This window comes from Phyllopteryx taeniolatus, chromosome 16, assembly GCF_024500385.1.
Source record: "Phyllopteryx taeniolatus isolate TA_2022b chromosome 16, UOR_Ptae_1.2, whole genome shotgun sequence".
NCBI lineage: Eukaryota > Metazoa > Chordata > Actinopteri > Syngnathiformes > Syngnathidae > Phyllopteryx > Phyllopteryx taeniolatus.
In genome coordinates, this window is record NC_084517.1 from 11,515,634 (window position 1) to 11,542,531 (window position 26,898).

General features: G+C 42.6%; 1 protein-coding gene across 4 annotated transcripts in view; it reads left to right on the plus strand.

Annotated features, from left to right (window-relative positions):
- cacna1ha (calcium channel, voltage-dependent, T type, alpha 1H subunit a) overlaps positions 1–16,148 on the plus strand; it is a 122,729-nt gene extending 106,581 nt beyond the window's left edge. For all 4 annotated transcript variants that reach the window (XM_061748710.1, XM_061748711.1, XM_061748713.1 and 1 more), the window contains 5 exons: positions 1,247–1,405; positions 1,523–1,663; positions 2,216–2,384; positions 8,190–8,347; positions 10,761–16,148. In XM_061748710.1, coding sequence (XP_061604694.1) covers positions 1,247–1,405; positions 1,523–1,663; positions 2,216–2,384; positions 8,190–8,347; positions 10,761–12,119 — 1,986 coding nt within the window. In that variant the 3' untranslated portion in view covers positions 12,120–16,148. The remainder of the gene's footprint in view (positions 1–1,246; positions 1,406–1,522; positions 1,664–2,215; positions 2,385–8,189; positions 8,348–10,760) is intronic.
- Positions 16,149–26,898: the final 10,750 nt, after the last annotated feature.

A 26,898-nucleotide genomic window follows, 5' to 3' on the forward strand; every position in this document is an offset into this window, starting at 1 on the left:
AGGGCGCACCGCATTAAAAGGCACAGTCTCAGTTACGGGGTCTATTTCTGTATTTAACACATACACAAGGTGCACCGTATTATTGGGCGTAGGCATGGTAAAACACACGGTAGCATGCATGCATGCTAAAACAATGTTTTTAAAAAGGCAGCGGGATCAAAACTGAGTTTGGTTGTACTATAGTGAAGTATTTAACAATGTAGTCATGTTATTTTTTGATCAATCCTCATCCACAAATCCATCAAAGTCCTCATGTTCTGTATCCTAAACGAACAAGTTTTCCAACAAACACGCCAGGTTCCCTCTCGTCATTGTCAGAGTCAGTCTCGTTGCCGGTGGGCTGTTCAGCAATGATGCCGGCTTTCGCGAAAGCTCGGACAACAGTCAAAGCAGATACCTTAGCCCAAGCATCCACAATCCATTCACATATGGTGGCGTAACTCGCCCGGCGCTGCCTCCTAGTCTTAGTAAAGCTGTGTTCGCCATCTGTCATCCATGGCTCCCACGCCGCTTGCAACTTCAATTTGAACGTCCTGTTTACACGGATTTCCAGCGGTTCGTCAAGCCTCCGGGAATGATGGCAAGCCCCGAGTTATTGCACTGTAGAGATGCTTCTCCCGGCTATTCTTTGCTCATTAATCCATTGCTCGAGTTGGTCCAACTCGAGCCACCTCGCCTTGTTTCTGCGTTTTGTTTTTCTTTTTTTTCCGCGGAAACTCAGCTTCGTCTTCTTGACTTGGTGAAGCTCGTTTTCCTGGTTCCTCCACTTGCGAACCATGGATTAATTGATCTTGAATTCTCTCGCGGCTGCACGATTCCCATGTTCCTCCGCGTAATTGATAGCTTGCAGTTTAAACTGTGCTTCGTAAGCTTGTCTCTTCGTAGGTGACATTTTCGGGGGTGCTTAGCCAAACGATGTTGTTTTGCACAATGCACAACTCGGAAATGCTCCCAGTCAGTCAAGCGGTAAAAAAAAAATCATCAAGGTAATATAAACACTAACGCTAAAAAATGCTTAAAACACAATTCATAGAGAATAAATAAAAAAAATTGTAGTAGGTATTTAAAAGAAATGTATCCCCAATCTGATTGAGTACCTGCCTACAATGACATCTTTTGTCTTCAGTCTGGCTTTAGAATAAATGAAAATAAGTAGTGTTAAATCAAAGATGATATTTTTTTTTTGTAAATGTGCCTTTCATTCCTTTCTTGTCTTGACTTACTTTTGGAACCTTACTTTCCTCAGGACACGTTACGAGAGTGTCATCCAGAGGAACGCCATTGTCTCTCCTACCTGCCGTGGGTCTCTCCCATTTACTTTGTCACCTTTGTGCTCATGGCCCAGTTTGTGCTTGTCAATGTGGTGGTGGCGGTGCTGATGAAGCATCTAGAAGAAAGCAACAAGGTACGCTTTTGAGCACTCATCTTGCATCATGACAGGCAGTATTTAGTGTTCTCCCATTATTTTGATAGACCCACCCCCAACATTTATGAGTACATCAAGGAATGTTCACTTTTGTAGGAGGCTAAAGAGGATGCAGAAATGGATGCAGAAATTGCCATGGAAATGGCTATGGAGCAGCAACGCAGATTTAGCACCACTTCCAGCAACAGCTCAGGGGCAGTGAACTTTGTTGGGCCATGTCCACAATCGCCTGGCCAGGTAGCAGCCGTCTCTCATCTGTTGCACTCTGTCAAACAATTAACATATGACTTTCAAATGAATTTAAGAGCCTTGTCATGCTAACAAACTAATAAACACATCATCATGCAATAAAAGATTGCTCAGGTTCCCTTAATGTCTGATTTGGTGATGTAAATTGTACTTTTTAATTTGATTACATTCAATAACGGTACAATATCACTGGCTCTGCTAAATCCATGTCTGGTGTGGAGGATGATGATTATTATTGTTATTATTTGTATTATTATTATCAAAATGGTACCATACGGTACCATGGATTTGCTATGAATGTACCATGTACTTTTTCCTCAGAAAATATTCACTCCAGCCTTGAGCTGTGTGCCATCTTTATTTAAAAGTGACACTGCAAAAAGATGTAAGGCAAAAATCGCTTTGCTTTTTGTGCATTGTCTAGAAAATGGTTGCAAACTAGGTATATATCAGATGAGGTGAATATGGACAATCATGAGAGTCTACCTTCACCGCTGAACAGTACTGTATTTAGTGACTGGTCTCTGTCTCCCCCTAAAGGAAGAAGAGGTGCAGTGTGGTGAGGATGCACAGCAGGTATCTGAGAAGATGTCCGTATCCAGGATGCACTCTTTGCCCAACGACAGCTACATGTTCCGACCCGTGCGACCCGCCAGTGCTCCTGACCCTCTGGAGGAGGTGGACGTTAGTGCTCAGGACCAACATTCAGGTAACAAACTTGTTCCAGGACATGAGAAAATAATGCTTTTCGACTAGTGGTGCATTTGGTACTTTGGGCTTCAGTTTGGAATTATCCAACTTAATCTACCTCTTAATATCGCCACGATCGCATTGCAATTATAGAAACCAGCAATACTAAACAGAAACACAATATTAAATCACAAAACTATGCCATGTACATAACCTGGATCAGTTCACAATCAATGTTTACCTAATAATATAAAACATTGAATTGAAGTACATCGTATTCACCAGAGATGCTGATTATTTAATTGTAAGCCTATTAGCATAATTGCTTAAATCTCAACTAAATTCAACAAACAAGAAGAGTCCAGTGGCCTCAATTCAAACTCTGCTGTGTATTACCATGGCCTGATACGGACTATAAAGAAATACACAATTTTTAGCAAGCAGTTTTGTATTGATATTGTGACAGGAAGTTTCGGATAATGAAATGTATTACTGTATGAAGATTGCTATAGAGGCATGTTTTGCTAGTCAAACTTGGCTTGCTCTGATCAACCAATCGGAGGTTGGAAAAATGCCAACTTCATTGAGGACCAGCTCCCTGGCCTTGAGAAGATGAATTTGATATCAGATTGGTTAAAAGAAACAGTCCCATTGCTATAGTGTAGTTTAAGTTTTGGCAAGCACTACTGATTCTGAAGGCGCAAGGCACATTAGATTGACATGGCAACACATAGAGGCTGAAATATGATTGGACAAAGAAAACAAACAACCACATTAATTCATGGAAGCAGTTCAGCAAAGAGAAACGCTGTTGGGAATAAATTAATACAATTTCATTGAACAAATATGAGAATTTAGGTTGTAAATGTAGATCAGTGCTTCTGATAGTGTTTCGGAAAGCAGAGAAGGCCTTGCTGGACCTGACCTTTGCCACAACCTAACATTGTTTGGATGTCTCAAGTTCTGGTCTGATTTTCACTTTCCATATAATTGAAATGTACTCTGATATTCCATCCATCCATCCATTTTCTACCGCTTAACCAGGTCGGTTCACGGGGGCAGTAGCTTCAGCAGGGACGCCCAGACTTCCCTCTCCCCAGCCACTTCATCCAGCTCTTCCGGGGGGATCCCGAGGCGTTCCCAGGCCAGCCGAAGGATGTAGTCTCTCCAGCGTGTCCTGGGTCGTCCCCTGGGTCTCCTCCCGGTGGGACATGCCCAGAACACCTCACCAGGGAGGCGTCCGGGAGGCATCCGAATCAGATGCCCCAGCCATCTGGCTCCTCTCAATGCGGAGGAGCAGCGGCTCTACTCTGAGATCCTCCCGGATGACCGAGCTTCTCACCCTATCTCTAAGGGAGAGCCCGGACACCCTGCGGAGGAAACTCATTTCGGCCGCTTGTATCCGGGATCTTGTTCTTTCGGTCACGACCCACAGCTCATGACCATAGGTGAGGGTAGGAATGAAGATCGACCGGTAAATTGAGAGCTTCGCCTTTCGGCTTAGCTCTTTCTTTACCACAACGGACCGATACAAAGTCCGCATCACTGCAGACGCTGCACCGATCCGCCTGTCGATCTCCCGTTCCATTCTTCCCTCACTCGTGAACAAGACCCCAAGATACTTGAATTCCTCCACTTGGGGCAGGATCTCATCCCCGACCTGGAGATGGCATGCCACCCTTTTCCGACTGAGGACCATGGTCTCAGATTTGGAGGTGCTGATTCTCATCCCAGCCGCTTCACACTTGGCTGCAAACTGCTCCAATGAGAGTTGGAGGTCACGGCTTGATGAAGCCAACAGAACCACATCATCTGCAAAAAGCAGAGATGCAATACTGAGGCCACCAAACCGGACGCCCTCTACGCCTCGGCTGCGCCTAGAAATTCTGTCCATAAAAGTTATGAACAGAATCGGCGACAAAGGGCAGCCTTGGCGGAATCCAACCCTCACCGGGAACCAGTCCGACTTACTGCCGGATATGCGGACCAAACTCTGACTCCGGTCGTATAGGGACCGAACAGCCCGTATCAGGGGGTTCGGTACCCCATACTCCCGAAGCACTCTCCACAGGACTCCCCGAGGGACACGGTCGAACGCCTTCTCCAAGTCCACAAAACACATGTAGACTGGTTGGGCGAACTCCCATGCACCCTCGAGGACCCTGCCGAGGGTGTAGAGCTGGTCCACTGTTCCACGGCCAGGACGAAAACCACACTGCTCCTCCTGAATCTGAGATTCGACTTCCCGGCGGACCCTCCTCTCCAGCACCCCTGAATAGACCTTACCAGGGAGGTTGAGCAGTGTGATCCCCCTGTAGTTGGAACACACCCTCCGGTCCCCCTTCTTAAAAAGGGGGACCACCACCCCAGTCTGCCAATCCAGAGGCACTGTCCCCGATGTCCACGCGATGTTGCAGAGGCGTGTCAACCAGGACAGCCCCACAACATCCAGAGCCTTTAGGAACTCCGGGCGAATCTCATCCACCCCCGGGGCCCTGCCACCGAGGAGCTTTTAAACTACCTCGGTGACCTCAAACCCAGAGATAGGAGAGCCCGCCTCAGAGAACCCACACTCTGCTTCCCCATGGGAAGGCGTGTCGGTGGAATTGAGGAGGTCTTCGAAGTATTCTCCCCACCGACTCACAACGTCCCGAGTCGAGGTCAGCAGCGCCCCATCCCCACTATACACAGTGTTGGTGGTGCACTGCTTTCCTCTCCTGAGACGTCGGATGGTGGACCAGAATTTCCTCGAAGCCGTCTGGAAGTCTTTCTCCATGGCCTCACCGAACTCCTCCCATGCCCGGGTTTTTGTTTCAGCGACCACCAGAGCTGCATTCCGCTTGGCCAGCCGGTACCCATCAGCTGCCTCAGGAGTCTCACAGGCCAAAAAGGCCCGATAGGACTCCTTCTTCAGCTTGACGGCATCCCTCACCGTTGGTGTCCACCAACGGGTTCGGGGATTGCCGCCACGACAGGCACCGACCACCTTACGGCCACAGCTCCGGTCGGCCGCCTCAGCACTGTCCACTGGGACTCAATGTCCCCCGCCTCCCCCGGAACATGAGCAAAGTTCTGTCGGAGGTGGGAGTTGAAACTCCTTCTGACAGGGGATTCTGCCAGACGTTCCTAGCAGACCCTCACAATACGTTTGGGCCTGCCACGTCGGACCGGCATCTTCCCCCACCATCGGAGCCAACTCACCACCAGGTGGTGATCAGTTGACAGCTCCGCCCCTCTCTTCACCCGACTGTCCAAGACATGCGGCCGCAAGTCCGATGACACGACCACAAAGTCGATCATCGAACTGCGACCTAGGGTGTCCTGGTGCCAAGTGCACGTGTGGACACCCCTATGCTTGAACATGGTGTTCGTTATGGACAATCCGTGACGAGCACAGAAGTCCAATAACAGAACACCGCTCGGGTTCTGATTGGGGGGGCCGTTCCTCCCAATCGCGCCCTTCCAGGTCTCACTGTCATTGCCCACGTGAGCATTGAAGTCCCCCAACAGAACAATGGAGTCCCCAGCGGGAGCGCTCTCCAGCACCCCCTCCAAGGACTCCAAAAAGGGTGGGTACTCTGAACTGCTGTTTGGTGCATAGGCACAAACAACAGTCAGGACCCGTACCCCCACCCGAAGGCGGAGGGAGGCTACCCTCTCGTCCACCGGGGTGAACCCCAACGTACAGGCACCGAGCCGGGGGGCAATAAGTATACCCACACCTGCTCTTTGTCCTGCTCTCACCATGGGCAACTCCAGAGTGGAAGAAAGTCCAACCCCTCTTGAGAGGACTGGTACCAGAGCCCAAGGTGTGTGTGGAGGCGAGTCCGACTATATCGAGTCGGAACTTCTCAACCTCACACACCAGCTCGGGCTCTTTCCCTGCCAGAGAGGTGACATTCCACGTCCCTAGAGCCAGCTTCTGTAGCCGGGGATCGGATCGCCAAGGTCCCCGCCTTCGGCCACCGCCCAGCTCACACTGCACCCGACCCCTATGGCCCCTCCCACAGGTGGTGAGCCCATGGGAAGGGGGACCCACGTTACCCTTTCGGGCTGTGCCCGGCCGGGCCCCATGGGTACAGGCCCGGCCACCAGGCGCTCGCCTTCGAGCCCCACCACCAGGCCTGGCTCCAGTGGGGGGCCCCGGTGGCCCGCGTCCGGGCAAGGGAAAATGAAGTCCATTGTTTGTCATCATCATTAGGGTACTCTGACACTACCTTGTTAAATATGAAGGAACGTGTCTTCTACCTTCAGATATTACAAATTAGTGTGACTTAACATGAACATTGTTCACTCTTACAGCAACAATCACTAAGCCCACTGCTCTTAACACTAATGAGTACTGTATTTATGTGCTGTCAGACACTAATGGCATGTTGTGGCCAGGCTGAGGGCAGGCCCAGCTCTGCCCAAGGTACTCACTGCAGTGGATGAGCCACTCGTTCTGTCACAGAGGCTCATCTGCTCAGCTGTGGAATGGTCGACTACTCGACTAGAATGGACTTTATTGCAAAGCTGCAAAGTCACTAAACAGTACATGTCAACTGGGAAGATAATTGGTATTGAGGACTGCATACAGTAGATTATAAATCAACTGGCTTTTCAGCTCAGACAAACTATAGCTACTCAAAATGAACATTCTCCTACTGTGATGCTGCTTGAGCTTCTATTTATTTATATTTTTTTTACCTGTTGTCTTTTTTTTTTTTTTTTGCATATGATCTTATATATTTACTGGGCTTTGGGCAGGATGACCCCTGTTACACACTCTTATTTCTCTGCAAAATTCACTCACAGGCCACCACATAGATATAATTGCACTAACAAGCAGCCCTCTATCCAAGTGAAACAAAGTAAATATTTACTTTCTAATTCATCAGTATACTTTAATTTCAATTTTACGTAATTTTTACAGTTTGGATTAAAACCATGCTCCTGTCTCTCACAATGCTAACTTCACTTCTTGAGCCCACTCGGAAACCCTGAACTAGTCAGTTTCTTCTTGGGTACTGATTAATTTGAAGGGCTACCAGTTCCATAGACACTTCTGAAATAAAACATCCATCCATCCATCCATTTTCTGAGCCGCTTCTCCTCACTAGGGTCGTGGGCGTGCTGGAGCCTATCCCAGCTGTCATCGGGCAGGAGGCGGGGTACACCCTGAACTGGTTGCAAGCCAATCGCAGGGCACATAGAAACAAACAACCATTCGCACTCACAGTCATACCTACGGGCAATTTAGAGTCTCCAATTAATGCATGTTTTTGGGATGTGGGAGGAAACCCACGCAGGTAGGGGGAGAACATGCAAACTCCACACAGGCGGGGCCGGGGATTGAACCCGGGTCCTCAGAACTGTGAGGCTGACGCTCTCACCAGTCGCCCACCGTGCCGCCTGAAATAAAACATTTGTTCAAATTACCTTTAATTATACATCATTAGCGGCACGGTTACGACTAGTTAGAGCGTCTGCCTCACAGTTCTGAGGACCAGGGTTCAATCCCCAGCCCCGCCTGTGTGGAGTTTGCATGTTCTCCCCGTGCCTGCGTGGGTTTTCTCCGGGCACTCCGGTTTCCTCCCACATCCCAAAAACATGCATTAATTGGAGACTCTAAATTGCCCGTAGGTGTGACTGTGAGTGCGAATGGTTGTTTGTTTCTATGTGCCCTGCGATTGGCTGGCAACCAGTTCAGGGTGTACCCCGCCTCCTGCCCGATGACAGCTGGGATAGTCTTAATATGTTTTTGGCATGTGCGTGTGTTCAGATTGATCCTTCTTTTGACTTGGGGTGCTGTCTTCTTAACCTGCCTCATATGCATCTTCAGGCTCGCTGACATCGGTCCGTTCGCAGCCGTGTGAGAGTCGCGCTCTGCTACAGGTTCCTGATGTTTCCCCTGTTCACCCGCGACCATTTGCTTCCATCAACCTTCCCCGCATTGCCCCGCCTTCGCCCCACCCCTCTCCGCGGGCCCTGCGCAGACAGGTGAGACAAGCTTTCACACTATTTGCCGCCTAAGAACCATTAATAGTCCCTTTCACACAACAGGGCCTCCTCTGTTTACAATGGTACATGTTTCAAAGTTACAGACATCGTGCAATGAAATATTTTGTGCAGTGATGTATAACCCCAATTCCAATGAAGTTAGGACGTTGTGTTAAACATAAATAAGAACAGAATACCATGCAAATCATGTTTGATCTGTATTTCATTGAATACACTACAAAGACAAGATATTTAATGTTCAAACTAATAAACTTTATTGTTTTTAGCAAATAATCATTAACTTAGAATTTTATGGCTCGAACATGTTGCAAAAAAGACTGAGTTCGTCCCACAGGTGAACAGGCTAATTGGGAACAGGTGGGTTCCATGATTGGGTATAAAAGGAGCTTCCCTGAATTGCTCAGTCATTCACAAATAAAGATGGGGTGAGGTTCACCACTTTGTGAACAGGTGCGTGAGAAAATAGTCAAACAGTTTCAGGACAATGTTCCTCAACGTACAATTGGAAGGAATTTAGGGATTTCATCATCTACGGTCCATAATATCATCAAAAACTTCAGAGAATCTGGAGAAATCACTGCATGTAAGCGGCAAGGCCGAAAACCAACGTTGAATGCCCGTGACCTTCGATCCCTCAGGTGGCACTGCATCAAAAACCGACATCAATGTGTAAAGGATATCACCACATGGGCTCAGGAACACTTCAGAAAACCATGTCAGTAAATACAGTTCGCCGCTACATCCGTAAATGCAACTAAAAACTTTACTATGCAAAGCGAAAGCCATTCATTGTGGGTCCGATTCATATTGTTTTTGGAAATTGTGGACGTCGTGTCCTCCGAGCCAAAGAGGAAAAGAACCATGCAAACTTTTATGGACGTAAAGTAAAAAAGCCAGCATCTGTGATGGTATGGGGCTGTGTTATTGCCAATGGCATGGATAACTTACACATCTATGAAGGCACCATTAATGCTGAAAGGTACATACAGGTTTTGGAAAAGCATATGCTGTCATCCAAGCAATGTCTTCTTCATGGACGCCCCTGCTTATTTCAGCAAGACAATGCCAAACTACATTCTGCACGTGTTACAACAGCGTGGCTTCGTAGTAAAAGATTGTGGGTACTCGACTGGCCTGCCTGCAGTCCAGACCTGTCTCCCATTGAAAATGTGTGGCGCATTATGAAGCGTAAAATACGACAACGGAGATCCCGGACTGTTGAACAGCTGAAGCTGTACATCAAGCAAGAATGGGAAACAATTCAACCTACAAAGCTTCAACAAATAGTGTCCTCAGTTCCCAAACGTGTGTTGTTGTTAAAAGAAAAGGTGATGTAACACAGTGGTAAACATGTGTTTTTGGAACGTGTTGCAGCCATAAAATTCTAAGTTAATGATTATTTGCGAAAAACAATAAAGTTGAACAGTTTGAACATTAAATATCTTGTCTTTGTAGTGTATTCAATTAAATATAGGTCGAACATGATTTGCAAATCATTGTATTTTGGTTTTATTTATGTTTAAAACAACGTCCCAACTTCATTGGAATTGGGGTTGTAAGAATCACGACGTCACAGGTCACAAAAAGGCACACTCAGGTACCATCGTACTTTGCTGTTTTTCTTTTAATTGTTTTATAGTTATGCCTAGAAGCTTTTTGCGTACAAATATGTACGGTAATTTTAACGTTGACTACTGCATTATCCTCGGTTAATGATTGACTACGGTGTGTTCTGACTTTTCGGGTTGAGTCGCCGCCATAGAAACAGAATTCCGCCGTAAAATAAAGACCCCCTGTAGCTGTCTTTCCCATGTTAATGCTCTTTGTTAAAGGCGCCACAACAGAATGACTGGTTGTCAAACCGCAAAGGATGCCCACCCAAAAAGCATTTTAATTGCCTATAGATTCCACAAGATGGTGGCAAAGCACCAATTTTGTGAGAATGAAACTCCTCAACTCAATTCAACATAGTTCTTTCACACTAAGATGCTTTTTAATGGTTTTATTGTTTAGGCCTGAGCACAAAAACAGCATAGGTGAGTATTTCAGTGGCTAAAGGAGGAAGTGTTAAAAAAAAAATTAAAAATCAGCAAATGGGTGAATTTGCGAATGCCTATCCGTGACGATGCGGGGGTTTAGTATGAGAGATAAAATGGAGTCTGTGTGAAAACCGGGACCCAGGTGTTAAGTTTAACACCCGAAACTCCCTTCTCCCACTCTTTGTGTTGAAAGCAATTGCCACATATATTGTATGTATGATGTCACACCAGAGCGTCACATCAAATTGTCCATTTGCGGGACAATCGCTCTGATATGCCAATTTTGCGGAAATTCAGTGTGAAAGGAGCTTGTGGCGCATTGATAGTATTAAAACCTGGATTTTATTTTGCAGGTGGCAGTTAAAGTTGATTCTGTGGAAGTCCAAAGTTGTGAGCAACAAGAGAGGCCAAACCCTGTCCATCTTCCTCTGCCGTCTCCTTCATCACGTTCTCCCCTTAATCCTTCACCATCTCCCCTACCTCCTCCCCCACCCTCCTCCCTCTCAGTTCTCTACCTCCCACCCTGCGGTCCTTTTCCATTTCCACTAGCTTCCCTGTCTTCATCTCCTCTCCCTCCTTTACGGTCCTCCCCAACCTCCCTCCCTCCTCCACCTTCCTCACCCTCGCTTCTTCTCCCTCCACCTCGCTCTCCACGCTTCCCATTGCGCACTGCAAGCCTCCACCGGCCGAGACCGCCCTCCGCCGCCTCCCTCTTCGACCCGACTGACGAAGAGGTGTGTCACATCACCAGCTTGGCCCGCCACAGGCATATTGCCGAACTGGGAAGCGGACAGGAGAACAGAGCGAAGGCGGGACGCAGCCACTCCCTCTCTCCATACACTGACTCGACCTCTCCGCCTCCTCTCTCTTCATTGCCGCGGCCCTCCTCCAGGAGGCTGCTTGGAGCAGATTTGAAGGACCGAGACTTTAGAAAAGGCTTTAGCGTCGACACCCAGGCGTTCCGTCAGCCGTCATTCTTGTCTGCCGGTTACTTTGACGACCATCGGCGCCACTCCATTGAGGTGTGCCTCCCACAAGATGGCGCCATCAGTGATGATCAACACTTTAAGTTGGGGTTCCACAAAGAGAAGTGCAATTTCCCAATGAGGGTGCAGTCAGTTGGAGGTGGGCACCGGAAGAAGAAGACAAGCCCTCCGTGCATATCCATTCACCCCCCTTCCGAGAGGGAGCACCCGCCCTCACCCCCAAAACTGGCGGACTGCAGTATGATGCTAAGACGAAGGACGCCGTCTTATGACTTGACTGCACACACGCAGTCGAACAAGCAAGACATCTTTGTGGACATGCAGGCGCATTCATCAATCCACCGAGCGCTCACGCCTGTCCACGTGCCACTACAAACACACTCGCCGACACACACCCTGATGTCCTCGCCGACCTCGACACCCACACGCGCGTACACACCACCGCTGCCGTCAACCCCTACACACCCGCCCATCCCAATCAGCCCGAACATCTTCATCCAGCCTCATGCGCCTCTCGTCCCGAGGCCTTTCTCACAGACGCGCCCCATCTCGCCTGCCGCACGACACGCCGCTCTCACAAGGGACTGTATCCCCTTGCCCCAGTTCACTTTCGACCAACCACAATCCAGATACCTGTCGGATGCAGATCCCGCACCGTGCGCTTCACCTTTTGACAACAAACTGGGAAGTGGATTCACCGCAAAGAACCGGAGGACCGCCCAATGAATATCAAGAGGAGGAAGTGAATTCACCGGTCCAAAATCTGCTGAGCTGGAGAATGTGCTGACCTCAGGAGTATTGGGAAAAGTTTTCTGGGAGATGGATTCTTTTGTGTTTATGAATTTTGAAGATTGCTTCCCCCAGAGAGACAGACACGAGCACCGTCCATCCCAGAATCATAGACAATGGATCTATCCAGCTCCACTTGGGCGGCACTGAACAGTTAAGGACTAAAGCCACCTAACTCTGTAGCCAAAGTGTTTCTTTTTTTTTTTTTTTTTTTGGACACACTGTCTACACCCACGCGAGCCAATCAGGAAGCAGCGTCTGGCTGACAACCTCTGACCTTTACAGTACAGGAAGTGGTTTATGAAATGCAAGCATGGGGCGGGATTGTGGGATATGCAACTTCAGGTTTTCTACAGAAGTTCTGCTTGCCCCTCCTCTGCTCCTTGATCACATTGATTCGAGCAGGTGTGAGTCTATCCGTCTGTGTGAGTGATTGTGTGTGTGTGTGTCTGTGTGTGTGTGTGTGTGTGTGTGCGCGTGTGCGTGTATGATGAGTGTTTGTACATTTTCTTTGTTGTGTCGCCATGTTTTCTTACACTTCTTTCTTGACAGCGAGGGGAAGCAGGACAGAGCTGTAGTGTGTTTATGTATCTGTGCAGTGTAAATAAAGAAAATACTTTATTTGGTGAGGTTAAAATAGCTCTATCCATATGCACATATTTTTATAGAGATCTAAAGTGTTTTTGCACACAAATTTGAATTTCAAGTTGCTTATTTTTCTTTGGTTTTCCTCTTGTGAATGTATGTTTCCTTTCCAAAGCCAGAGAGGGAGAGAAATTAAGTATCGGCTAATTCTCCTCAAATGGATGATGTAGAAGATTTGATTTTATTTTTGTATTTTTAAAAATAAGAGAATCATATGTGTGTGATGTGTTTCTGTAGTTTTGTCTCAAACTCTTGAGTCTTGATTACAGCCTTCAGGAGTGGCCTCAGTGATGCAAGTTAAACTGATGTGAAACTCTCCATCAAACACATTTTGGGTCCAATAATCTAACTTGTACATTAGGAACAAAAGAGGTTTGACTAAACCTGTGGGAGTCTTCATTTTCTATATTGAAACAATAGAACCTTTAAGGAAACGATCAGTTCCTGAAGAAGATGTAATCTAGTAAGGAAGTGCTCAGATTTAGAGCATACGCCCTTGCTGCACCCGATGTAAGGAAAAGTAATTTTTCCATAAAGTTCAGGTTTCCACAAATTTATTTAGCCCTAAATTTTGGTGAGAATTTTCACTCCCGTATTTGCATAAACAAGCTAAATATACATGATTTCATTGCGGGGATGAAATAGAGTAAATATAATAATAATAATAATAATGAATGAAATAAAAATGTGTCCTACACAGTTCACCCTTTGGAGTCCCAATTAGTCAAGATAAAGGCATGGGCAACAACTTAAACGTAAGCTGGCGAATAAGTTTCAAGTATGAACTTGTCTGTTGCATCACTGAGCCTTCCGACTGGATCAGCTGTGACCTCATTAAGGGTTTCTGTACATCTAAAGACAACCAAACCAACTTACTTACTAGTTATGTGTAGCCAGAGTGCAATAATATTACTATATATATATATATATATATATATATATATATATATATATATATATATATATATATATATATGTATATACACAGTATATGGAAAATATAATGATCACAACTACATTGATCAACCACATTCTTATGTTCACACATACCGTCAGAACTATATACTGTATCACATAAACCGATTTTTTTTTTGCCGAGACTGGCTGGCAGCAGCGTAACGTACTGTATAATTCTCTGAACGCTCAGGCTTAACTTAATTGTTTTATTGTAAGCAGAGAAAGAGACTGAGAAATTCATCCTCCAGTTGAATTTTCATCAAGGCTTCAGATAAGCATAACACATTAATAATAATTATTTGATGAGAATGAAAATGAATAGAACTTGAATTGGTGGTAATTGCATGTTTTTTCTTTACTTGAAAATGCTTTATTTATTGATTTAACCCGAATTGGCTTTGAAATATGTTGTGTTTTTGTGGCAAAATACAACGTTTTCAGTGCATCATATTTGTGGACTATGTTAGAGCAGGACTCACGCAGACGCAATGTTGCTATAAAATGTCCCAATTTGAACTTTATTAACATTTTGTTCAATGTTCTACAAAATTCTTGTGAGAACACATTGCGCCAACATATTGGATGTAATGGCGGAAAACTCAACTGGCAGCCAAAGAGTGCGGAGGAGAAAGTATGACAAATATAACTCGAAGCCATACAGTACATGGCAAAGCACAATATGTATATACTGTATAATATTTCATTTTGTCCATAGTCACATAAGCAAGAAGAATATTTATGAAGTTACTTTGTTTAAAAAAAATAAAATAAAATAAAAAAACAATGAACACAGGATTTTGCATTGTTACATTTATAAATAGTAGTAATGATAATTGGATTTCCAATGAATATCAATACCACCATCATATGTCTAGTCTTGGTCATTTGGACAATTTATTTTATTCATTTTGAAGTTGAAAACATTTTCTAATAATGCCTTAAAATTTAAAATTCAATTGGGTTCATCTTTCGGAAGGTTATAAGTGTGATAAATTATTATTAAATCTATGTATATGTTCCACTATTTCGCTGCTGTTATCCTGTCTTGTTCTAAACGTTAAGATTATGTGGCGTCAAACAAAGATGAAAAGAAAGTATACATCATATTTGTAAGTCTTGCAGGTCAACGTTAAGTATATGACCTTGGTTTAATTGTTCTTTGAGTAACCTTCATTTGTTTAGTTTTTTTGTGCATGTGTAAGAAATTTTTTTTCATGGACCATTGGAATATGATATCAAAAAGATGTTGCTAAATGATGGATTCTGACTTGTTGCTCAAACACTTTCTGTCGAAACTTGTTTTGTTTTCATGTCTTCTTGCACAGATTGTGGCTCATGGGAGGTCTTAAGTCTTTTGAGTAAAGCCTCTGCGTCTTTTTTTTTCCCTTTTCTCTCTTTTGGACCTAATGCAGTCCAGTCTCATCTACAGTTTGCCATAAGCAACTTGTTAGTTCAGTAACGTGACTGCATCATTTTTATTTAATTTTATTTTATTTTTTACAATTTACAGATCTTTTGATCTCACTATTTAACTCCTATTTTTGAGGAAGCAGTTTAGGACTATTGCATGTTCTAATTCAGAAAAAATACATTTTGGGGAAAGAATTATCTGGATGTTTTAGAGATTTTAATATTTACATTTTGAACTGTTTCCATTTGTAGACTGACTACCTAAGCACTGGGCTCTGATTAATTGGTATCTGATATAATACTAATTAAAAGAAGACCCATTTCTTTATTGTCCAATGCAATACTGGGTGGTTATTTGCTGTATGAGGAAACCTCCTCATCATAATGCAGTTTTATAGAAAGATATGGAAACCTTTTGGTCCTGTTGTTAAGAACTAATGTTCTTTAATCGTTTAGGTGAACCTTTTTTCACGTTCCTCCTAATACTCTCAACATATTAGAACTTTGCAAACTGATTACTTGATACAGTATATATTTGATGTAGGAATAGCGTAGACCCTTATGCTCTCTAAAAGCCTTTTAATCTTACGATACATTGTTCTGGCTTGACAATAACTCAGCCTCAAAGTGATGCTGAAGATCCTCAATACAACAATGTTTCAGACACTTCTGGGACAAACCAGAAGTCTTGTTGTTTCGCATCTCCCAGTTGAACCCTTTGAGTAGTTGGCCCAGGCACCACTAAACCCCCAGGCCTTATAATGAGGGGAGTTGGTGTCTTGAGAAAGTCTGCAATAAAGTTTTTCCCATCCCTGAAAGAAAGAGAGAGGAAGGGAAAGCAGAGGCACTCTCCATGATGTATCTCTGATGATTATTGTGTGACGGCCGCATTGTCCTGGAGGATGTATCCCTGTCAATTTAAGAAAAAATACAAGATTTTTCATTCAAATGTAACATTTTGTCTGCTTTATCTTTTTGTCTTAGTTTATTTATAGAGGATTCATTTTAGCTTAGCCACATCATCAGTAATTGTAGAACGTGCAACAATACACATTTCCAGTAATAATGATGTGAAAAGTCCCTGTTAAATATGATAGAATCACAGTGCAGTGCCTGCCAATTATTTATTTATTTATTTATTTATTTTTACAAAAGCTTTTAAGTCACCTTGAATAAGATTATATCTACACAATGACAACACACAATGAGCCAATTAGAAAATGCTGTTGGATTAATAGACAATTTAATTTGCAGGCAGCATCATTCAGTATTTTGATGGACAGCCACTGAGTTTGCAATAAATACATACAGTACTTAGATACATACACACATACAATTTAATGTGAATAAATATTAGAAATACTACTTAATATAATGCAGTTCTAGCTTCAAAGAAATAATGACAATCAAAAGTTCAAATGTGGCAGGAAAGACAGGACAAAAAGCAATAATTACAGGAACAGTAAACTAACCACAGATGGAAAGAAGTACAACAATAACCTTAATTACAAACAAAATTGATTTCATAAGCCAGTTATAATAATATTAATATAAATAATAATTATTATTATTATGCAGCAGTAATAGAATAGTGGCAGTATTGTAAGTGTCACAGTATTTGTAAAATTAGGTCATTATTCCACTGCAGGTAAATTCTGGTCTTGCACGCTAGATGGCAATATTTAATCGACAAAAAAAGGAACCAGATGAAAACACACGACTAGAATGTACTGCACATAGTTGATTCTTTGCGTTCAAGTCTTTAATATGATACCATGGTAAATGCACTTTCTATTAACTTGTAGTAAAATTGGGCACAATGTATTGTGTCTTAGCCTTTAAATAACTGGTGTTGAACGTTCGTCCTATCTGGGGCCATTTCATTTTGGATCTCTCCACCGGCCTTTCTTTGTGTTTGCGTGGGTTTTCTCCGGGAACTCCGTCTGTGTCCCACATTCCAAAAACAAGCTGGTTAATTAAAGCTTCTAAATCTTAAAAATCAATCAATCAATAAATAACATCAGTGTGAATGTGAGTGTGAATGGTTGTTTGTCGACGTGCCATGCGATTGGTTGGCAACCAGTCCAGGGTGTACCAGGCTGTCACCCAAAGTCAGCTGGGATAGGCTACAGCTCATCTGTGACCATAAAGAGGACAAACATTATACAAAATGTATGAATGGATGAATAGAGTTTAGCTTTAAAAATAATTTCATTAAAATATTTTCGGTTATGTATACGTATCAACGTAAAACATAAATAGAACCTAAAAAAACATTTTGTTCATTACCAGTGGGGTTCATTTAGGGCAGCTGTGGCATTAAACTTACAATGGGAGGTGGTCTGATAGACGTGTTTGACACTATATATATAATCTTTAGTATTTTAAATGTCTGCACCACCTCCTCCTTCAATAAGTGGCTTTTTTCTTCTTTTTTTAAAACAGGAAATATTAATTTATGGCTTGACTGTGGCAGATTTCATTTATTAAAATTGTGGAAAAATATAACACGGTCTGCATTTGATGGACAACATTGGGTTATGCTAAGAGGCAGAGTGCTGATTTGAAATGCAGCTGTGCTCCAGCATATCTGACATTATTCAGGGCTGAACTGATGAGGCTGACTTCAGCAGTGTCCATTAAAGAAGAATCTCTCTTTTGGGCTTAAACTTTCTTTGAAGTGTGACTTTAAAAGATCGACTCATACTCATCGCCATACTTTATGTGTCTCCACGCTTATCTCCTCTTCACACAAGCCTTTCACCTACTTGCAGCTCGCACTTCACCACAGCATTTTGCTATCTGTACGAGGCTCTGAAGACCATCATCTCATTCACTCACCGCAAGCCACAACATTAGGTACGTGTGGACAATTTTATGAGATCCATCCATCTAAAAAAATCTGCCTTTCCAATGATAATTGGAATTTAATTAGCAATGTTAGAAAGATACAGGTGCATCTCATCTTATTGAGATGACATACCTAAATAAATTGTGCAGCAGAAGCCTGCATATGACTATGAATGGGATTTATTGTTGTCAAATTTGTAGTGGAATTTTGTGAGGCTTCAGGCTCTCTCACTTTTGCATTTTCCAGCTAATAAATCACATCTACAATCCTCTGCCGTCTTCTGTTGCACAATTTATTTGTCATCTCAATGAATTAGAATAAATATTTGAATTACATTTTATGAATTTATTGAGATGTACCTCTGTTCATCCATTTTCTCGACCAGTGGTTCTCAGTTGTCACCCTGGGACTCACATTTTCCCATTGTTTGCAAAGTCGTGACCCACTTTTATAGAAGTTAAAAACAATAAAGATTTTTTGTTTTGTTTTGACATAGCCTATGAAAACATGTACAGTATATTATAGTTCTAAACACTATTTCAAATGAGTTTGACATACTGCCAAAAGTATATTGCCAGCCATGATGCTTGCTAGCCAGAGGGTGAGCTTCACTGGATTTATTTACAGAGTAAACTTGTGAATCGAGCACAAATGAGTAACATTTCCTGTCGCTTGGCATTATGTGGTTCTGCGAGCCACTTTTGGGTCCCGACCCACCAGTTGAGAATCTCCTTTCGAGACCATTTGTTGTCAATAAGGTCGAGTGAGCTGGAGCCTATCCAGAATGGTTAGGTTCAGGGTACAACCTGGACTCTTCACCAGACACGCAAGGATTCACAAACAAATTCTACACTTCTGGGCAATTTAATGTCATCATGCTTAACCGCCGTGTTTTTAAAAAGTGGAAGGATGGTGGAGTTTTGGGAGAGAACCCATCCAAGCAAGGGGGGAACATGAAAACTCTACACAGGAAGAGTCGAACCACTAACCTCATGATATGTGTCAGAATTATTAGCTACCCTTCCAGCGTGCTACCCCGGTATTGATTTTGAAGTTCTAAATGTATCCATCAATCCATTTTCAATACTACTTTATCTGTCCAGGGGCAAAGGAAGCTGGAGCCTATTCCATAGGATTTTGATGGGATTGGCATGGGATAGGGAAAGACAGACTACAACCTGGACTGGTCAGCAGTCAGTCACAGGGCATAAGACAACCATTCGCATTTACACTGTTGTATAATTTGTTTATTATTATGGCTGTTTTTTTGCAGTAGCACTGCATAGAGAAGTGCTTCTAATTTTTAGGTTTGGTCAGTTAGATAAGAGGGGCATAAAATCAGAGGTAGTAAAAGTGCTCATTCTGAAAAAGTAGGCACACTGATTCGGCATTTACTGTAAGTACAAGTAAATAAGTACAGACTAAAATGTAGGCTACTTAAAGGAGAGTTTGAAACAAAACAAAAAAATATATATATATATAAATATATTTTTTTCATATTTGTTTAAACTGCCTGTATAAACCTAACTTTGTTCTTTGGTGGTGTTTTCTACAAAATGTTTGGACAGGTTTGGTAATTTGGACATGTTGCCAAACACCAGCAAACCTGTTTCAAATGTTTCGACGTGTTTGTTCTTCAAAAGATATTTGCTGGAGTTTGGCAAACCCAGCCAATCAGAGAAGAGGTGGTGATCATGTGATTCACTGGCTGGACAAAATGGCAGCTAGCCTCCAAGAGCAAGGGAAGAAGTTGGGCATTTGAAGAATATGAGAAGCATCCTTGTCTTTACAATATAACAATGAAAGATTACAAGGACAGGAACAAGAAGATGGCAGCATTGATCCAGATAGCAACTGTGCTTCGGCCAGATTTTACAGGGAGGTGTCAAGAAGCCACAATGCAGACATGCAATACACATGGTCAAATGTACTGTGCCTCGCACTAGACTGTGATAATAGAGCCTACAGGTGAGTGGCTAGCAAGGTCATTGACTGTGTACTGAAGGGCACAACGTTAAATGTATACGTTCGTCATTGAAATGTAGGCCACTACACACGGTGAATGCGTCTCGTGCGTGTTCCATTTTTAGGGAAAGGGGGGTATATTTTTGGATGAACATCCATTTAAAAAAAAATAATAATAAAATGGGGGGGCATTTTATGAATCTTTCCCTGAAAAACGAGTCAGTTTTGATTGTCCCAGGAAATTTTGAAAAAGAGCATCCCTTTTTATAGATGTCGCTGAAAAAAAATAATGGTAGCCATTTTGTGACACACCTGAACTTTTTGTTACCTTAGAAAAGGGGAGCAGATTGATGCATCTTAAAAAATATCACCAAACACCCATAAAGTGGCTCAGTGACAATCAAAACGTCTGAGATGGGCGTGAGAAAAATTAATAGGTTAAGGATTGTTCCTTAACCCATCAACATATCCCCCCCCCCCCCCCTCATTTTCCCATAAGTGGCTCCACCTTCTGAAGTTCTTCAAAAGCTGCCTTGTCAGTCCTCGAAAAGTTGTTATAACTTTTTTTTTTTTTTTAATCTGAGGACTGTAATTATTTAAGGAGACACATGCCCCATATGTTTTTCTTTGCGGAATCTAAGATCTGCACCACACATGAATCTTGTTGTTGTTTTATGCCGGCAGCGGTGACCTTCAACAGCAATTTTGCATATTGCTACAGCTGTCCTGATGATGTCTCTCTTGAATTTCACCATTGTTTCTGTGAATTTGGAAGGAAAATGCAAGGATATTTCCTACAATCTACTAAAAACAATGGAAAACGCAACCAAACATTTGTTTGACAATGTTTGTACTGTTGACCTCCAATCCAAACAAAAGCACACTCTGTGTTGAGTGATGTTTGCAAACAACTGTTTGGAGACGTTTGCTAGTGTAGACAACTTACCAATATAAAAGTAAATAACGTTGCTGATGGGCTCACGAGACTAGCATCTGTGTTGTGGTCATTATAGACGTTTAAGCAATGGATATTTCAACACAAACAGTTTAGCAACACATGTAGACAGACAGTATAACAGTACTCACAGTTATATATTCTTCATCCTCTCTGAAAAAAATGACTATTATTACTGTAGCTTACTGAGTAAATTTTTTGTAAAAGTCTTCCCTTTTCTTTTTTTTTTTTTAATTATAAATGTCTGTATTATACTAAACCCTGGTGGCCAAACATGCAGACCATTGGTCATTGAAGCTTGAAACCATGATTCCACAAATGTTTAATTCTTTGCATACTATTTCATAATGTTATTATTTTATGTTTTTTAAATAGAGTACAATATTGTAGTGCTATTATTCTTATTAAAAAAAATAATTCTGTTTTTTTCTTTTTGGGAGGAGCTGGAACATATGCATTCATTCATTGCATTCATTTCAATGGAGAAAGATGATTTGAGTGCTGACTGTGGAAGTGCCTCCCCCACCCAGAACGGCTACTGGTTCCCCGGTTCACTGTCTTGTCTCCCAGTGTATCTCACTGCGTCTCGAGCCACCTTTCCAGCCTCCCTTGCTATCTTCAAATCCTTTCTCATGAATGTATTTCCCACTCTTTCTTCATCAGTAAAGTATGAGTCTCCCTCTAGTCTTTAGAATAGAGAATGGAATAGAATAGAGATGGGTGCATTTAGTGTTTCAACACAGGGGTCACTGTTTTGTTGGTTATCCTTTGCGTATGAAAGAGAGATTAAATAGGAATTGATTAATCCCATTACTCCATTGGAGAGAAGTGCATGGAACGCTGCGCGGGACTGTGCGTGCACGCATTGCACAGCCCTTGCGGCCATTCCGTCTCCCAGACAGCTGTTTGGTGACCTGGGAACACCCGCACTCCTACTGCCACCATATGTTAAGTGTGCGCGCACATACACACACATATGTGGACATCACAGACAGACACCCCCAAGCATTTTCAAATGTGAATATACACACACGCACACACACTAGTTGTCCCGCAGTGGATATTCCTATACTGCACCAGAATGATCAAGTCAGTGAGGGAAACTAGCAATATGGACACAACAGCTTTACAATATGTCCTCTTGTGAATTAAGTATGTAATTGTTTTTAAAAATGTATTTTCTTTTAATTTTTAATTTTTATTTATTTTTTTTACATTACGTTTAAACAAAGTATTGCAACTCCTTAGATTGCACAATTCGTCATAAAGGTGTGGCACATGTAAGAAGAAAGCAAATCAATCATATCAATGTGTTTAGTTGATATCAATGTGTTTAGTTGCTAGATAGTACTTTATGTATACAATGTCACGATTGGCGGCTGTCCAGTGGGGTACATTATGGTCACCTACAATGCAATTCTGGTGTTGGTGGGAAGTGTTTCATGGAATATTGAAAATTGGCACATTTTAATTAAAAAGTTAACCGAAAAGTCTTAACAAATTGGAGTATATTGCATTTTGTACAAAATATAGACACCATGAATAAGACAAACTTAAAGTTTCTGTAAAGTGACAATAGATGCCAAAATTTGATACACCACAGAAAATAGTGTTGTTGACATCCCTGCCAAATTTTAATGTTTAACAAAATTGTCAAGCATAGGAAATGAGACTTCTAAATCATGAAAAATCAGGCCATTGTCTCCACTCTCAAATGCTGTGAATGTGCTGAAGCCATGGCCCAATAAACTGTCAATTGTCAATCAAATACCAGTAATATGACTTGTAAAAATGGATGCTACTTCAGCTAGCATCTTTCTTCTGCCTTCACATAACTACGTTTGAGCTGCGAAAATATATCCACTTAATGCCTCTGTTGGCTGGAACATATCCCACCATTGTTACAACGCTTTTTCCTGCTGTGACAATGAGGCGCTCTAATGCATCCACGCCAGCGAGAAGCCCCTGTCCACATGCTGGCTGTCAAGTTAGACTCCCCCCCCCCCCCCCCCCCCCCCCCCCTTCGCTCTCTCTCACCACTGACTACTCCACTCGTTGGCTGTCAAGTTGGATTATTTTTTTTATTTATTGTTTTCCCCTCCTCAATCTTCAGTCTCTTTCTTTGTTATGTGCGCGGTCTTACAGCCAACAACAAGGCGCTGTAAAGCAGCCACACCAGCCCGAATCCCTGGTCTACACGCTGGCTGTCAAGTCGTATTTTCCCCACAAATTTCCCCCCTCCTTGCTAATCCATCTTTCTCTGCTCAAGATGCGTGATCAACAAGGCATTCCAAAGTGCACATGCCAGCAGACTATCCAAAGGGAAGATGTATTTTTGGGGTGTAGGCATAGCTAGCTAGTTAACTGCACAATGCAATTGCGCTGGACAACCGCTGATGCCAACAAAGGTGCTCAAGTTCTTATATACTGGATTCTAAAATGCATCATGCGACACGCTTTTAGCCAGACTAAAAAAAATCAGGAAAACTGAAATAATGAAGAGCAGTTTAAGGACATACAGCTCCACATTTGAGTACTACATAGTTCTCAGTCTTTTCACGTTTTCAGCAATTTTCCTCAAATATGGTTAATGTAGTTGGAAATAAATCTATGAATTCACTTTACATGGTCTTTAATATTAAAGAGCTTGAAGATATCAGAAAACAACTACCAATATGCTTCAGATGCCACCTCTTTGTAACTCTGAGCGTTTCAGTTTCGAAGTTATGTGAGGAAAATACATCTTTAGCCTTTTGTTGCAAAATTGCATTCCGGGAATAGCAGTTCGCACATCTGCCTCACACTCACAGGTTCTGGATTGGCTCAGTGTGTACTGTATGTGAGTGTGAAAGGTTGGTTGTCAATAAGTGCCAATGATTGGCTGGCATCCATTCCAGTGTGTATACCCTCTTGCCCAAGGACAGCTGGGATAGGCTCCAACTTACCCGCCACCCTAATGATGACAAGAGCTATAGAAAATGAATGGGTGAATGCAATGATGGATAGATTTCCATACCGTATTTATGCAACCCGCAGTATCTTGCTTTTTTTAAAATTTTATTTTGACAAAGGCAGCCTTCATCTTGTTCCCTCACATCCTGTTCTCTTGCATTTCCAGCTCCTGTGATGTACTCTGCTCTGATTGTTGCATTGTATCTCTTTTTTGTTTAGTTTAGTTTTCTCCAGCCTGTGAACCATACATCTCTGCACATACACGTATTTACAGTGTGCACCAGTCAGATCTGGAAAGAGTCCAGTATATAAAGTATTTTTGACAACATTCTTATGTCTTTATTGAAGCTTGATCATTGAGGTTCACAGGAACATAAAACAAAATGTCCACCAATTCCACGCACACACTCACATCGTAGATGACTTGGATTACTTGGTCATGGTATTAAACAATTATAAAATTGAAGGTTTCATTTTTAAATCCACGTGACATAATACATTTTAACTAATAATTGATTTTGTTCATGCATGAAATTGCCCAGAAAAATGGTTCCCAGGTGTCTAAATAATATACCTGTGACATTCTTTCATAAAAATACAAGGACCCAGAATTATAAAACTCCCCACCCCCTTTTTTAGCCTCGCTGAAATTAAGCTGTTTTGAGTGGGGTGTTCCTGACTCATACAAATTAGCCTTTGCTTTTTATAAATACTCAACTTTATTCATAGAGCACTTTAAAAATGAACCACAGCTGCCATAATATGTGCTTTACATACACAGAATAAAACAAAATAATAACAAACACTAATAATAACTATATCAAATCTTCCTTTTTTAATAAAAATATAATCTTTTAAACAAACCAGTTGATGAAATCGAGACAATCTTACAAGCACGTCCTCTGTGGCTTTAGACCAAAGAGTCACAGTCCTCAGGAGGGCCACCTGCTGTTCTACCAGTCTGTTGGTGGTCTCAAGGTTTACGAAGTTGTGGTCAGTTGTCCCAGAGGACGGAGCAAAGACGAGCCCTATGCTCCATTCACATTGGCATATAGAAAGTCAGGCGTTTTATTCCCTCTCGTTTCGCAGTTGTTGTATGAAGTCGATGAGAGCGAGGAACATGACTAAACTCTGCACTGACTTGTTTGAGGGCATGCTGGAATTGAATTCTCACAATCACAGCGTCCATGACATCACTCGCAATGGTTGAATGTGCACAAATAACTGCGGTTTTCGAAAAGCCATAAGTTTGTCCATTGGCGAGTAACCTCACATTGGCCATAATGGCCAGTGGAGAGAAACGATTCAAATCTGCTGTCCCATTCAGTCCGCTCTCTCATTTTGTTATACTTGACTTTAGTGCCTGCTCTCATCCCTCTACATATCTCCTCCAGGATGCATTCTTTGCAGAGGGGATGTTAGAGGTGAAAACGGCAGTAGTTGCTCGTGATTGTATAGGTGAAGCATCGTAAATGAGAGGGGGGGGGGGGGGGGGGGAAAGTCGGCGTCGATTTTCTTCAACAATACATCTCAGACTAAAATATCATAAATGAAGGTGGAATACAATAAAGGAAAAGTGACTGCCCAGAAATGACTCCAACTCAGTGTTACTTTTTATATAACTATATTTACACTTTTGATTTGTCACTAAGTGTGCTCTTTTTGCACTTGTGGTGGTGTATTTAGCAGCTGAATCTCTGAACACATCACTTTTGCAGTATTTTAGAGGCCATTTTAACAGTCCATTTGTGTCTCACTGTCTGCGGTGGACCACTTGTATTAAGATGATATGACCTATATGGCGGCACGGTGGACGACTGGTTAGAGCGTCAGCCTCACAGTTCTGAGGACCTGTGTTCAATCCTTGGCCCCACCTGTGTGGAGTTTTCATATTCACCCTGTGCCTGCGTGGGTTTTCTCTGGGCATTCCGGTTTCCTCCCAAATCTCAAAAACATGCATGGTAGGTTAATTGACGCCTCTAAATTGCCCCTAGGTGTGAATGTAAGTGCGAATGGTTGTTTGTTTATGTGTGCTCTGCGATTGGCTGGCAACCGGTTCAGGGTTTACATTCAGAAAATGGATGGATGACCTATATGGCATGTCAACTGTGATCTGATTTGGATGGCGAGGCTATAGGGTAATACTATTTTTGCAGTGACATGGTATAATGTGGTTTGTGATCCTCTGAAATGAGCTCCCGGGGAACTGTGTGGCTCTTTTAATCTCCCAGTGGTACATTTTTATTACAACTTTGCTTCGTACATTATTTTGGTGTGTGCGTGTGTGTCGTTACTACAGTTTTAACCAAAAAGGTACTGGGCCACACCTCTAATTAGTCAATTTAGGCAATCGTATGCTTTATTACATTCTGATGCCTCAAGTTTAGGTTAAGGAAAAAAAAAGGCGTAATCAGTTTGAAATTCATCATTCCTGCATGGTAAAACACAGAGAGCTTACTGAAAATGGCATGCCTGCATGGTCTCTGAGACAAATGGTGGCCGTGGTCTGTTATAGAGTTGTTTAAGCACTATATGTATCTCACTGGCATTGGTTTCCATGGCTGAGCCAACACTGCAACAATAATTAATGATCTGAGGTGGATTAAATCTTGAGGGATTTTGCACCAAAAAAGACTTCAAATGCCAACATAATGTTAACATCTTGCAGGTGTTCCCCTTCCCAACTCTATTAAATTACACCTTTTGTGGTTCATTTCTAAAGCCCTTCCATGCCCATTGCTCATGAATCAAGATGGAGTAGTTGATTTTCATCAGGACTGATCCTTTTTCTATGCACCGTTGCTTCTTGGCACCATTTATCAGCTCTGCTCCATGTGCTCCACTTTCCAGCGAAATTGACTATAAAAAATCCTGAAAGACGGCGTCGTTTTCCTTCATTGAAAGGAAGGCTGCTGAGTGTGGTTGTGTGCAGATTTAACCCAACTCTCCTCGTCCTGGAGGAGCTTTAGAAGAAGAGAGGA